The following is a 13,454-nucleotide window of genomic DNA, read 5'->3' as shown; positions in this document are numbered from 1 at the left end:
TTAGTTGGTAATTTTTTGATGACCTGTTCAATTTCTTCTTTTGTGATGGGCCTGTTCAAATTTTTCACTTCAGTCTGTGTTAGTTTAAGTAAAAAAGACCTCTTTAACATATTGAAAAGCAACGATGTCACTTTGAGGACTGACCCAAGGTGTGCCTGACCCAAGCTATGGTATTTTCAATGACCTCATATGCATGTGTAAGGAGCTCTGGTGACATAGCTGCTAACCAAAAGGTCAGTGGTTTGAACCCACCAGCCACTCTGGAGGAGAAAGATGGGGCAGTCTGCTTCCATAAAGATTCACAGCTTTAGAAACCCTATGGAGCAGTTCTGTCCTCTAGGATTACTATGAGTTGAAATTGACTCGATGGCAGTTGGTTTTTGATTTTTTCATGTGCATGTGAAAGCTGGACAACGATTAAAGAAAAATTTACTTGAATTATGGTGCTGGCAAAGAATATCGTCAATACTGTGGACTGCCGGGCAAACCAACCATTATGTCTTGGAAGATGTACAGCCAGAATGCTCCTTGGAAGCAAGGATAATGGGACTTCATCTCACATGCTTTCAACATACTGTCAGGAGGCACCAGTCCCTGAAGAAGGACATGATGCTTGGTAAAGTATGGGACCCAGCAAAAAGGAGGAAGACCTTCAACAAGATGAATTGGCACAGTGGCTCCAACAATAGGCTCACAATGACTGTGAGGATGGCACAGGACCAGTGCTTGGACAATTTCTCTCAGAAAGATCAGCACAAGGCCGGTCCCCGTGAGGCGGAGGTTAAAGATGTCCCAAATGTCCAAGCTACCATGCCACTCCATCATTTCAGACATTAACTCCTCCTCCTCCTCCCAGTAATTTCCCCAATCTTAGGGTTCTGTATTTCGCTGTAACACCTCACAGAACTCACAGACACCCAAGGGATCGTCTCACGTAGTGGTGATGGAGGCTGGCAGGCTGGCGAGTCCTGGGTCCGTGAATGAGTCTGGAGGATCCTCCAGTTCTCGGGGTTTGATGAACATCGATCAGCAGATCAGATGACGGCTGCTGTCCCAAATCCAGGGGTGAGATGAGGATGATCCAAGACACAGAACCGGTTCAAGAGGAGGGTGGACCTTCCCAAGAGATTCGTAGGTATACCCTCAAGGAAGCTAAGGGTGGTGATTTCAGTTGTACCTTCCAGCAAGGCAGGACTCAAGATACATTCCACCTGTGTTGCTCCAACAGAAATAACCCAAGTGGATGACTTTAACAATCAGCAGCTCAAGGCAAATTCCACCACAGAGCCCATTGCCAGTCATTATGGGGAACAACAGCTACCAGCTGCACAGCCAAGTTAACACCCGACCTTAACTACCACACCACCCCAAACAGGCATGGATAATAGGATTTACAATACATCACAGAATGGAGGACAGTGGCTCAAAGGGCCACATCAAGCAATTCACGCAACCAGGCAGTGTTTCGTTTTGTTGTATGTGAGGTTGTTATGAATTGGAACTGACTCCAGGGCACCTAACAATAGCAACATCCTGGATGTTAAGTGACAGATGACTGTATTGTGAAGGAACACACAAGGAGTGGGGGAGAAGAGCACAGAAGTTCCTCTGGTTTTTTCACCCTTCCTAATCTCTCAAAACTAGACATAAGGGCTCTAGGCCCCTGGCTTGCTTTCCTGTGAGAAAAGAATTGCTGTTGTTAGCTGCCCTGGTGTTATCCTGCTCTCATGCATTGTAATAAAAGGGAGAGTGTGAGACCAAAACATCATCCAATTACCATCTTAGGAGAAAATAGGGAATGAAACATGGTAAACTAGGAACCAAGTAAGAATACTGTGAGAAACTAGACCTTTGTAACATCTCCATTCTAATTATTTTGATTTATTTGATCAGTAAAACAATTTAAAAAGATTCTCTATGTTTTTGTTGTTGTGTTTAAGGAAGGCATTTAAGCCCTGCTGATAATATAATAAGAGTGTTGCCTTAAACTTTGCTTACAAGTCTTGGTCCACTGTGACTAACAACTTGTTTTAACAGTGGTATTTTGCTTTTATGTAACCTTAAAGGACACCCTTGGAGATTCCCAAAAAACTGGCTGAGTTTGCAATAGACTTTTGGTGTTTTGTGTTACACAAGCAATAGAGCTTTTGTCCTAGGTGCTAGACTTTGGGTTGCAATGAATGGGAGGTTGAGTGTCATCTGATCAGTTAGCCCCAGTTTGTGATAAAATGCCTTTTTATTTCCCAAGAGAACCTGCTTCATCTCAAACTAATAGACACAGGGAATTCAAATCTCCTGGCCTTTCTTTTAATTTTTGTTTTGTCAGTGGACAGACACCAGCAGAATCCGATTTCCAACTTCTGGAGATTGCCCGTCGGCTGGAGATGTATGGAATCCGGTTGCACCCAGCCAAGGACAGGGAAGGTACTAAGATCAACCTGGCCGTTGCCAACACAGGAATTCTAGTATTTCAGGTAAGAGTATTTACAACACAGCTCAGTTCCCTTTGTGATGAGAAGAGTTGTCCCTTTGACTCTGATTCTGTGTTGGGTGGGCTAAATTAAGACCTCTGATAGTTACTTTTAGATGAACAGGGAAAAATCAACCTTGTCTCTGGCTTTCTGTTTCTTTTCAGGCCCTGAATTTCCAGATTCTCTTTCATTTGCCTTTGCCTTAATAATGGATTTGCATGGGCTCATTGACTGTGAGCAGTTGACCAGCTGCTGTGTAGTCAACTCTGACTCATGCAACTCCGTTGTATGTCAGAGTATAACTGTGTTCCATAGGATTTTTAACAACTGATTTTTGGAAGTAGCTCACCAGGACTTCCTTTTGAGGCAAGTCTCGGTGTACTTGAACTTCCAATGTTTCGGTACTTACACTACCCAGGGATTCCTGTTGACTGCAGAATCATAGACATCTGTGTCTTCAGTCAATCTATACTTAAAGCATAATATGATGATCAAGATTTCAGATCCCCAAATAAACACCTTTTACATGCTGACACATGATGTTCTGCTGTAACAGGATCCTTTTTCCTTTTTTTTAACCTTATTTGAGTTGAGCCAGCTTATTTGTAACTTCATATGCACCTAATTTAAAAAGACGTATAACATGAACCTTTAAGATACAGCCATCCTATGAATTCATAAAAGCCGTGTCTTTGCACTGCAGTAATTTCACACCATGACACACTGCACTAGAATTCCTACTTGCATTTTACTTAAATGCTCAATGATTCTTTGCATTCTGACATGTGCACTCTCTTGGTCACACTGCTGTTGAACTGTTTTATTGATCAGTGCTTCTCTCTTTTTCTTAACAGTTTTATTGAACAGTTATTGCCATACAATTAAACTGCACATACTTAAACATATAGTTGGATAAGTTTTGACATTTGTGTAGTCTCGCAAAACCACCAACACAATCAAGATCAAGCACATATTCATCACCTCCAGAAGTTTCCTCAGTGCTTTTGAACAAAATGGTCATCTGTGCTTTGATTTTAAAAAGATATAGATAAGGCATCAGTATTTCTCAAGAAATAGGGTCCATTTCTACCTGTTTTAGATATTGTAAACATGTGTGTGACCTGAAATTCTTTTTTTGAGCTCTGCATACGTTTTCTTCCATTTTCCCCTTTCATGTTTTATCCAAATTGTTCCTCCCAGTGATTCTTCTCTCATGCATCACATGTATACATGTGGCGAACGCTAATTTTTATAGAATCCAAGAGAAGTTAAAGTTGAGTTTCATGCTTTCGAAGCAGCATGGTATCTGAGGCAGTGACAGCTCCTAACAGTCTTGACCTACATAAATAGTCTGTGAGTACCCAAGAAGAAAAACAACAATAAAACCAAATGTAATTTTCAGTACTACTGTTAAATTTCAAAATCAAAACCATCAAACATTTCTGAACATCATAAAGAGTGAAAAGGAATACTTGGAATCTAATTAATTTGCTTTGATTGCATTTGATATGATCTCAATATTGAGAATTGCTCAGTAATTTAATAATGTACAAATGCTGTATCTTGGAATTAATCTTCTTGCCACTGCCTAATTGCTTCATTCTCACCACTTTGAATAAATGGACCTAGTGTTAAAGTGGGATGAGTAGGAATTCTAATTTTAGATGAGAGAACCAAACAGATGGGAGTTTGTGTCTGGAAACTCCTTGCTATGCCTCTACCACATCCTAGCTGGCTACCAAAGACCAGAGGATGTGTGAATCCTCCCCAGAGACTGTGCAGCCCTGGGCATGGGTAGCCCTGCAGCCCAGTCTCCCTTCTGTAATCTGCTTTTGCTAATGAAAGTTAAGTGGGTGTAGGAGCCAGCCTAGTCTGGATGGGTAGGGGTTGATGGCTAACCTTCTACTTTGTTTCTGTGGCTATAGCAGTAGCCTGTAGGTACTTGATCAGGAATCTCAGCCTATCACATGCACTCTATGATGTTGGACAAATTAAAATGCAGTAAAATCTGTGAAAGCCAGGAGTGTGCAAGGAGGAAATCTGCCCGAGAAGGAAAACTAAAATATTTTCCACTAGAAGAGAGTGATAGAAAAGTGTTAAGACTAAACCCTGTCAAAGGCGGAAAACTTGTGAGACCTGGAAAAACAAGGCACTCCCATTGAGTTCAGTCTCATAGGTTTCACTGTATATCTGTGTTGCAGTTTCCATGCCTATAAAATTATAATAATAATAATTTCATCTTGCTGAGTTTCCTTTAAGGTGTTTGGCTTTTTTTTTTTTTTTTTTTAATACTTTATTGTAGTTTTGGTTAAAAGTCTACAGAGCAAATTAGTTTCCCATTCAAAGATTTATACACATTTTGTTTTTTCACATTAGCTACAATCCTCTCAGTGTAATAGCACTCTTCTCACTTCTTCCTGGGGTTCCCCTATCTGTTTACCCATCTTTCTGGCCCCTTGCTGCCTTCTGAACTCTGTTTTTGGGAAAATGCTGCCCTTTTCGTCTCATGTGGTTGATTGTTTTGAGGTGCACGTTCCTCACAGATACTACTTTATAAGCCTGTCTGTTTGGCTGAAAGGTGATCTCTGGGAGTGGGTTCAGTTCCAGATGGGAAGGTCATCTAAGGGCCACAGTCTTGGTGGTTCCACTAGTCTCTGTCAGACAGGTCAGTCTGATCTTTTTTATGATTTTGAATTTTGTTCTACATTTTTCTCCCACTCTGTCCAGGACCTTGTATTGTGACCCTGATCAGAGTAGTCATTACTGTTAGCCAGATACGATCTAGTTCTTCTCGTCTCAGGCTGGTGGAGGCTGTGGCTTATGTGGTCCATTAGTCCTCTGAACTATTTCCTTGAGTCTTTGATATTCTTCACTCTTCTTTGCTCTGGACAGGAAGAAACAAATAGTTGTATCTTAGATGGCCATCTGCAAGTTTTTAAGACCCTAGTTGCTACTCATCAAAGTAGGATGTAGAATATTGTCTTTTATGGTCTGTGTTATTCCAGTTGACTTAGATATCCCCTGAGATTGTAGTCCTAAACCCTCAAGCCCAGTGACTCAATCCTTCATGGTGTTTGGTTATGGCTAAGAAGTTTTCAGAACTTTGTCCCCTCTACTGTATACCTGGATATATTTGTAGCACATACAGATATGTATATAGAAATAACCACTGCCAAATCTGTATGTGCTTGTGGGTGTACTCCCATATGCCATCCCACAACTCTTCAGCTTACATATCTACCTGTGTATCCACTTGTAAATTCTTGTTATTATTACTGTTATTGCAGGATGATGTATGTAATAATGTTCACCATTGATGCCTTTCAGTCTTGCATACCTCCCTGTGTCTTCCTTTGCTTTGGTCATGTTGTACTGACTTCCCCCTTATTGGGTATTGCCCTTGCCTTCACCCAAGTTAATATAGGTCTACTATCTAGTGAGTGTCCTAAAATGTTTTGATAAGGTATGTAAAGCACTTAGCACAGTGATTGGCATTCTGTAAGTGATAAACCAAAAAAACCAAACTTGCTGCCATAAGTGATAGCTGCTAATTAATGTGATGACTGTCAGGGTTTTTATTTTTATTTATTTTATTATTGTTACCTGGACAAGCCTCTTCTCTCCCTGGAGGCAGACTTAGCCTAAAGGCTGCATCGTGTAGATAGCAATGAATAATGATCTAGAAACTGGTATCACCCAATATCCACGGATTCTGTGAGTTCTCCAGCCAAAGGCAGATTTACTGAGTAATGCCACTTCATTCTTCTGCCTTCAGCTCCCCACACACAAAACAGACTGACTCTTAATGTTCATTAGTACGTGTTTTTTCATTCACTAGTTGAGATCTTCTGTTTTGTTTTGTAGGGTTTCACTAAGATCAATGCCTTCAACTGGGCGAAGGTGCGGAAGCTGAGCTTCAAAAGGAAGCGCTTTCTCGTCAAGCTCCGCCCTGATGCAAATGTAAGTGGTTCAGAGAGCGAACTGAGACAGTGGTACCTGCCCTGTTGGTCTAGGCTGAAGTGTAGCGCTGTGCTAGAACCTGAAGGCTTCTTGAAGGCTTCTCTTGGCAGGGCTTATACTGAGGGTTTGGAAGGAAGATTGGGCAATCTACTTCCATAGAGATACTACTTCAGAAACCCAAGGAGGGTTCGCTGTGAGTCGAATTGACTCCATGCCAGTGAGTTTTATACTGAAAGTGTGCCCAAGTGGTAAATAAGTACTGTTGTAAAAGTGAACTCTGAATTTGGGAACAAATAAAGGTGATGGTTGAACAACATGATGAACATAATTAATGTCCCTGAACTATACACAGGAAGATTGTTGAAACGGCAAATATTTGGTGATATATATACTTACTACAGACAAAAAAGTTACCAACAAAACAAAAAAACAACTCTGAATGTCTATACGTAGAGGTATATATCCAAACCCTCAGTAACTCCACAACTGTCATTCTTGCTAAACAGAGAGAGGGTGAAGAACGCCTAGCACAGAAGGGGACTTAGGGAGGTAGTCATTTACTTGGGCAAACACAGGCAGCCCACCTACAAACAACCTCAACTATCAGTTGCTGAAATTTCTAGCCTTGCCCCCACTGTGATGCCATCAGTATTCTGCCATTTCCAGGCATACTCTGCTGATACAGGAGCTGTCCCTGACATTCAAGTCACCCAAACCTCTGACAGAGCTCATTTTCATGGCCTAACCAGGTCCTTCCCACTTGCTTCCCATGTTGCTATTGTTGTTAGATGCTGTGAGTTGGTTCTGACTCATAGTGACCCCATGTGGCAAAGTAGAAATAACTCATAGGGTTTCCTAGGCTGTGATCTTTACAGGACAAGATCACCAGGTCTTTCTCCCACAGAGCCACTGGATAGGTTTGAACCACCAGTCTTCTGATTAGTAGATGAATGCTTAACCACCAGGGCTGCTTTTACTTCCATAGAACCCTAAAGAGTTTGTTCACACCAGGACTGGGCCAGGGAAGGAAAGAACAGCATCGTCCCCTTCTGCTGGAAATGGCAATAGGAAAGAGATGGATGAAATATCTCTGGTGTCCCTACCCAGAACTTGGAGTACTTTTTCCCATGGAAAAAAGATTATAAACAGCAGCATTAGTTTATAGTTTAGCTACAATATGGATTAAATAGGCTCTTCCAGCCTGACCTGGGAAATAAAGAGCCTTCATAAGTTCTTCTCTGTGGGAAAATGCATTTTGAGTTCTTAAAAGCTGACTTACAAAGGAAGAATTGCAGCACAACTTGTTTGTAAGTTGACACTGCCCAGAACCGTAGATTCCCCTAAAATGGTTGCAACTGCTGGGAATGTTAAGATCCATGGTTCCTTTTGTTTATACAGTATGGCCACTTAAATCAGGAGCATGCAGTTAGGGGAGTAGAAAATTACTATTCCCTTCCCAGAATCAAAGGACATGAATTCTTAACATGATACATTTTGTGCTCCCTCAAAAAAATTTCATTTCCTATATGGTTCCTGGGGCCACCTGGAGACTTGAGCTATATGCTGTTTTATAGTGAAAAGACTTCAGACTAATATTCAAAGCTTGCATGACCTATGAGGAAGGAAACAGAAGAAAAACTGTGTTTCAGTTGTTTTAAGGAAGCAAAAAGGGAATTTCAATACTTGGAGTTTTTCTGTTTCCTTTTTTTAAAAAAGGAAATGTACGCCATGTAAACATTATTTATGTATGAATTCTATCAAAAGAAATGTTACCACTTCCACTGATTCTGTGCAACTGTTTATGTTAGTTCCTCTCCGGAATTCTGTGGGGAAGAAAATGATTGAATGGTGACAATGTCTTCTCATTAGAGACAATTGTATTTTACTATATATTCAAATTTAACTCATGCTGTGATACAACACACAATTACAAATATCCCTTTTCTCATTTTAGAGTTCATACCAGGATACCTTGGAGTTCTTAATGGCCAGTCGTGATTTTTGCAAGTCCTTCTGGAAAATCTGTGTTGAACATCATGCCTTTTTTAGACTTTTCGAAGAGCCTAAACCAAAGCCAAAACCTGTTCTCTTTAGTCGAGGGTCATCCTTTCGGTTCAGGTAAGCCTGCTGCTTCATACCTGCCCGTTTGCCATGGTAACATTTGTTTCCTCAGACTTTTCCTAATAGCTACCACAGCTGTGTGATACCCAGCGAGGAGGGAAGCTGAACACTGATTGGCCTCTGATGGAGGTGTGTGCTGGGTAATCCTAGCAGGCTCTTGGTATTATCCTTACTGTGTTCTTTCTGAGCATTAGCCTGCCACTGGACAATCCACCCACCACAAGAAACTCCTAACAGGATTCTCTGATTGAGAATTGGTTCCCCATCTCTGTAGAAGCGAAGATGTCTTATTAACATTCATGTGGTTATATAGAATAAAACGTAGACAAGCCCATCATTACTTCCTTTATATGTTCATTCTTTCAACAAATTGAGTGTCTACTGGATGCCAAGTACCATTTCAGAAATCAAGGGAGTATAATGTTGTTGTGTTGTTGTTGTTGTTATGTGCTGTCAAGTCAGACCCGACTCCTAGTGACCCCTCCTTGGGTTTCCGAGGCAGTATCACTATGGAAGTAGATTGCCCTGTCTTCCTTCCGAGGAGTGGCTGGTGGGTTTGAACTGCCAGCCTTCTGGTTAGCAGTCAAGTGCCTTAAGCACTACACTACCAGAGCTCCCAAGGGAGTATAATAGTGAACAAAATTATCCTCACTGTTATGAAACTTACAGATACTTGGGATGATTGTTTAATAACCAGACACACAATTATTAGGTGAATTGATTTAATTGAATGTTTTTCTCTTATATAGAAAGGAAATATCAAGAGTTTGATGGGATACAAAAACACTGGTTCTCTTAGAATTGCTTTTATTTCTGGCTAGCTGAAAAAACCCACATAATCTTCCATTATGGAGGACAGGGAAGTAAAATTACTGAAGTGTTTGTGTGTTTATTGAGAATGCCTTGATGTCTTCTCTTCTTTCCCCTTATGGTCTTCATTTTAGTGGTCGAACTCAGAAGCAGGTTCTCGACTATGTTAAGGAAGGAGGACACAAGAAAGTACAGTTTGAAAGGTAAGTGAAATGTGAATGCTGTCTCTCACTTGACAGGAGTCATATTCTCCAGGTAACACTTCACTGCAGCTAAATATTTCTTCACCCAGACTCAGTGTGTAGTGAGTTACCAGATTTACTGCATCACAGTCAGTCTTCCCAAGTCAATATTAGACAGGAACATTTTAGGGCCCAGGGCACTGACTGAAGTGTAAGATGGGACAAGAAGAATAGACTGAGGAAGGGAAGGGAGCTAATAGAGGGCAAGGATAACAAAGGATTGTTGTTGTAGGGAGTGTTGCTAGGTGCAGTTGAGTTGATTTTTGACTCATAGTGATCCCACAGTAGAACTGCCCCATAGGGTTTTCTATTCTATAATCTTTATGGAAAGCAGATTGCCAAGTCTTTCTCTCACAGAACTGCTGGGTGGGTTGGAACTACCAACCTTTCAGTTAGTAATCAAGTACTTAACTAATGGATCACCAGGGCTCCTCACTGTTGGGGATAAGACAGTGTAAACACTTATTTACTAGTATGTCTTTAAATATTTTGTGATTTAAATAGAATAATTTCTATAAACTTTTAACCAAATAAAGTTTGGATGAGAAGAACAAGATAGTTTTATTATTATTATCAGCAGTGGCGGCAATAGCAAATACTTACAACTCTTACTAAGTGCTAGGCACTGTCCCAAGTGCTTTATATATGTTAACTCATTGAGTTTTCATACCAGCTATATGAGGTCGGTACTTTTTTACTCCTAAAAATAGAAAAGTTGTTGTTGTTATATGCCGTCGAGTTGGACCCAACTCATAGCAACCCCTCCTTGGGTTTCTGAGGTGGTATCACTACGGAAGTAGGTTGCCCAGCCTTCCTTCCGAGGAGTGGCTGGTGGATTTGAACTGCTAGCCTGCTGGTTAGCAGTCAAATGACTTAGGCACTATGCTAACCGAGCTCCCATAGTAAAGCTTAAAGAGGTTAAGTAATTAGCTAAGCTCTCATAGATGGTCAGAGGCAGAGCTGGGATTGGCCTCAGTCAGCAGGCTAAAGAGCCAATGCCTTCACCCCTGCTGGGTTGCCTGCAGAGTGAAGTAAAACTAAGGCACTAAGATAAAGGGTAGTGTAGGGCCTAAGACATTTGACTGCTAACCAGAAGGCTGGTGGTTCAAACCCACCAGCCACTCCTCAGAAGGAAGGTTGGGCAATCTACTTACTTCTGTAGTGATACCACCTCAGAAACTCAAGGAGGGGTTGCTATGAATCGGATCCGACTCGACAGCACATAAGATAAAGGGTAAAGTAAAAAAGTTGTGACAAGTATTTAAAGCATTGTTTAATGTATGCATTTTAATAGCTTTTTTCTTTTTGATATATTTCAATATTGCAATAAACTCCAGAGAATAATATACCAAACACCCATATTCCCTACTTATTAGAGTTAACAATTGTTACAATTTTGACATACTTGTTTCTCGTTTTCTTTTTTCTCTCCCTGTTATTTTTAGCTATTATTGTTACAGTTATGCCTAAAATCCCCTTTAACAACAACAACAAACTTTGCGCTGCAGTCAATTCCGACTCATATCAGTCCCACGTGTGCAGAGTAAAACTGTATCCGTAAGGTTTTTAGAGGTGCAATCTTTCAGAAGCAGATTACCAGGCAGTTCTTCCCAGGCTCCTCTGAGTGGGTTCAAAGCACCAACCTTTTGGTTAGAAGTTAAGCACTTAACTGATTATACCATTCAGGAGTTCCTCCTCTAATCTCAAACTCCCTCTTACTTCCTTTTCCCATCTTTATAAGCAACAACTGGTAAATTTACTACTTCTTTTATACATATGTGTGAGTCCAAAAGCAATAATTGATTTGAGTATGTGCTTTTCCATGTATATATGCAGTATCATACTCTATTTAATTCTGCTGCATCTTGCTTCTTTAACCCTACCTTGTTTTTGAGATATATTTTAAATGTTGTGTAGCATTGTGCAGGTATTACATTTTGTTTATCTTTGTCCCTACTACTAAACATTCAGGTTGTTTAGGTGTTTAATTTTGGTTTTGATGAAACAAATGTGCTGCTGTGGCCATCCTTATATATTTCTCCTCTTGCTATCTGTCGTCATTACTCCTGGTAATAAATATCCAGAAATGTAATGTACAGAAGGTTTCTAGTATGTGTATCTGGATATGACAAAGCCCATAATTTTCTTGGACAATTAGCAAAATCTTTTGAGTATCATTTAAGAAGTGACCTACTCCTGCTCAGGACCATGGCCACAGGGAACATCAAGCTCTATTGGCATCACATACTACACAAAAACATTGTTCTACATCCTGCTTTGGTGAGTAGCAACTGGGGTCTTTCAAGCTTACAAGTGGCCTTCAAGATGCAATAATGGGTCTCTCCTCATCCAGAGCAAAGAGTAATGAAGAAAACCAAAGACACATGGAAATAGTTAGTACAAGGGACTAGTAGACCATGCGAACCTCAGTCTATACAACTATGAGACCAGAAGAACTAGATGGTGCCCAGCTACCACTGTCAACCACTCAGAGGGAAATCAGTGCAGGAGATCTGGAAGAGGATCAGTGCAGAAGATCCTGGATAGAGTGGGAGAATAATGTCGAACAGAACCCAAAATCATAACAAAAAGACTAAGTGTGCTAGTCTTATAGAGCCTAGTGAGACCCCTGAGATTATGGCCCCTACCCACCCTTCAGGTCTAGAACTGAACTTACTCCTGTAGGTTCCAGCCAAACAATAGACAGGTATATGGGGTGAACATTTACATGAGGTAGATACACTCCTTGGAGCTATCATTCATGGGAGAACAGAAGGACAGTGTTTGCACTGGGAGACTTCTCAGGGGGCAGAAGTGTGTGGGAGAGAAGGACACCGAAGAGATAACTACAGGGAGGAGATAGGAGAGCTGTTATACTGTGGGGAATCGAAGTCAATATCATGGGGAAAAAAAGTTTATGAACTGCTGTATGTAAAATGAATTTGCTCTGTAAACTTTCACCCAAATCACACTGTAAAATGGTACAACCACTGTGGAAAGCAGTATAGCAGTTCCTTAAAAAGTTAGAACTAGAAATACCATTTGACCCAGCCATTCTGTTACTAGGTATATATCCTAAAGAAGTGAGAGCCATGACAAGAACAGACATATGCACACCCATGTTCATCACAGCACCATTTACAATAGCCAAAAGATGGAAACAACCTAGGTGTCCATCAACTGAGGAATGGATAACCAAACTATGATATAAACACACTGTGTAATACTATGCAACCCTAAAGAATAACGTTGAATCTGCAAAGCACCACATAACATGGATGAACTTGGAGTACATTATGCTGAGTGAAATAAGTCATGGACAGAAGGACAAATATTGTATTAGTCCATTATTGTAAAAGTCAAGGAAAGGTTTCTTTATGGAAGGAAATTTTCTTTGTTGGTTAACAGAGGTGGGAGGGGAAGGGAGGGAACACTGTTAGGTAGAGATAAGTATTGATTTTGGTGAAGAGAAGGGCAGTGTACCAAATGTGAGTGATCAACATGGTGGAATTGAGGAAGAGGAAGACAGAGAGAGGTACATGGAAGATGCAGACAACAAAAACGAACCCTTTTTTATGAACAGTACTGCGTTGTCAGTGAAAGCAAACGTGGATAGATGGGTGGAGAGATGGGTGGACAGGCTGAACTATTAGGTATGTCTATGCAGCAGGGAGTATGCCCAAGGCCATGTATAGGGTTGGCAGACAATTGTTCTACAAGTGTATTTGTATGTTCTATAAGAATTCCCAGGTCTACATAGTCGCAGGGGACATCAAGCTCAATTGGCATAACATACTATACAAAATATTGTTCCACCTCCTACTTTGGCAAGTAGCGACTGGGATCTTAA

At 40.8% G+C, this 13,454-nt stretch overlaps 1 protein-coding gene across 1 annotated transcript in view; it reads left to right on the top strand.

The window, feature by feature from the left end:
* Positions 1-13,454, top strand: part of FARP1 (FERM, ARH/RhoGEF and pleckstrin domain protein 1) — a 402,545-nt gene that overhangs the window by 281,608 nt on the left and 107,483 nt on the right. The window contains exons 7-10 of the mRNA XM_042781959.1: positions 2,327-2,474; positions 6,336-6,431; positions 8,386-8,549; positions 9,497-9,565. Of these exons, the coding sequence (XP_042637893.1) occupies positions 2,327-2,474; positions 6,336-6,431; positions 8,386-8,549; positions 9,497-9,565 (477 nt within the window). The remainder of the gene's footprint in view (positions 1-2,326; positions 2,475-6,335; positions 6,432-8,385; positions 8,550-9,496; positions 9,566-13,454) is intronic.

Source organism: Orycteropus afer, unplaced genomic scaffold (genome assembly GCF_000298275.1).
Source record: "Orycteropus afer afer isolate SDZICR_OR568_19922 unplaced genomic scaffold, OryAfe1.0 scaffold00206, whole genome shotgun sequence".
Taxonomy (NCBI): Eukaryota; Metazoa; Chordata; class Mammalia; order Tubulidentata; family Orycteropodidae; genus Orycteropus; species Orycteropus afer.
This window is presented reverse-complemented; position numbering and strand designations above follow the sequence as displayed.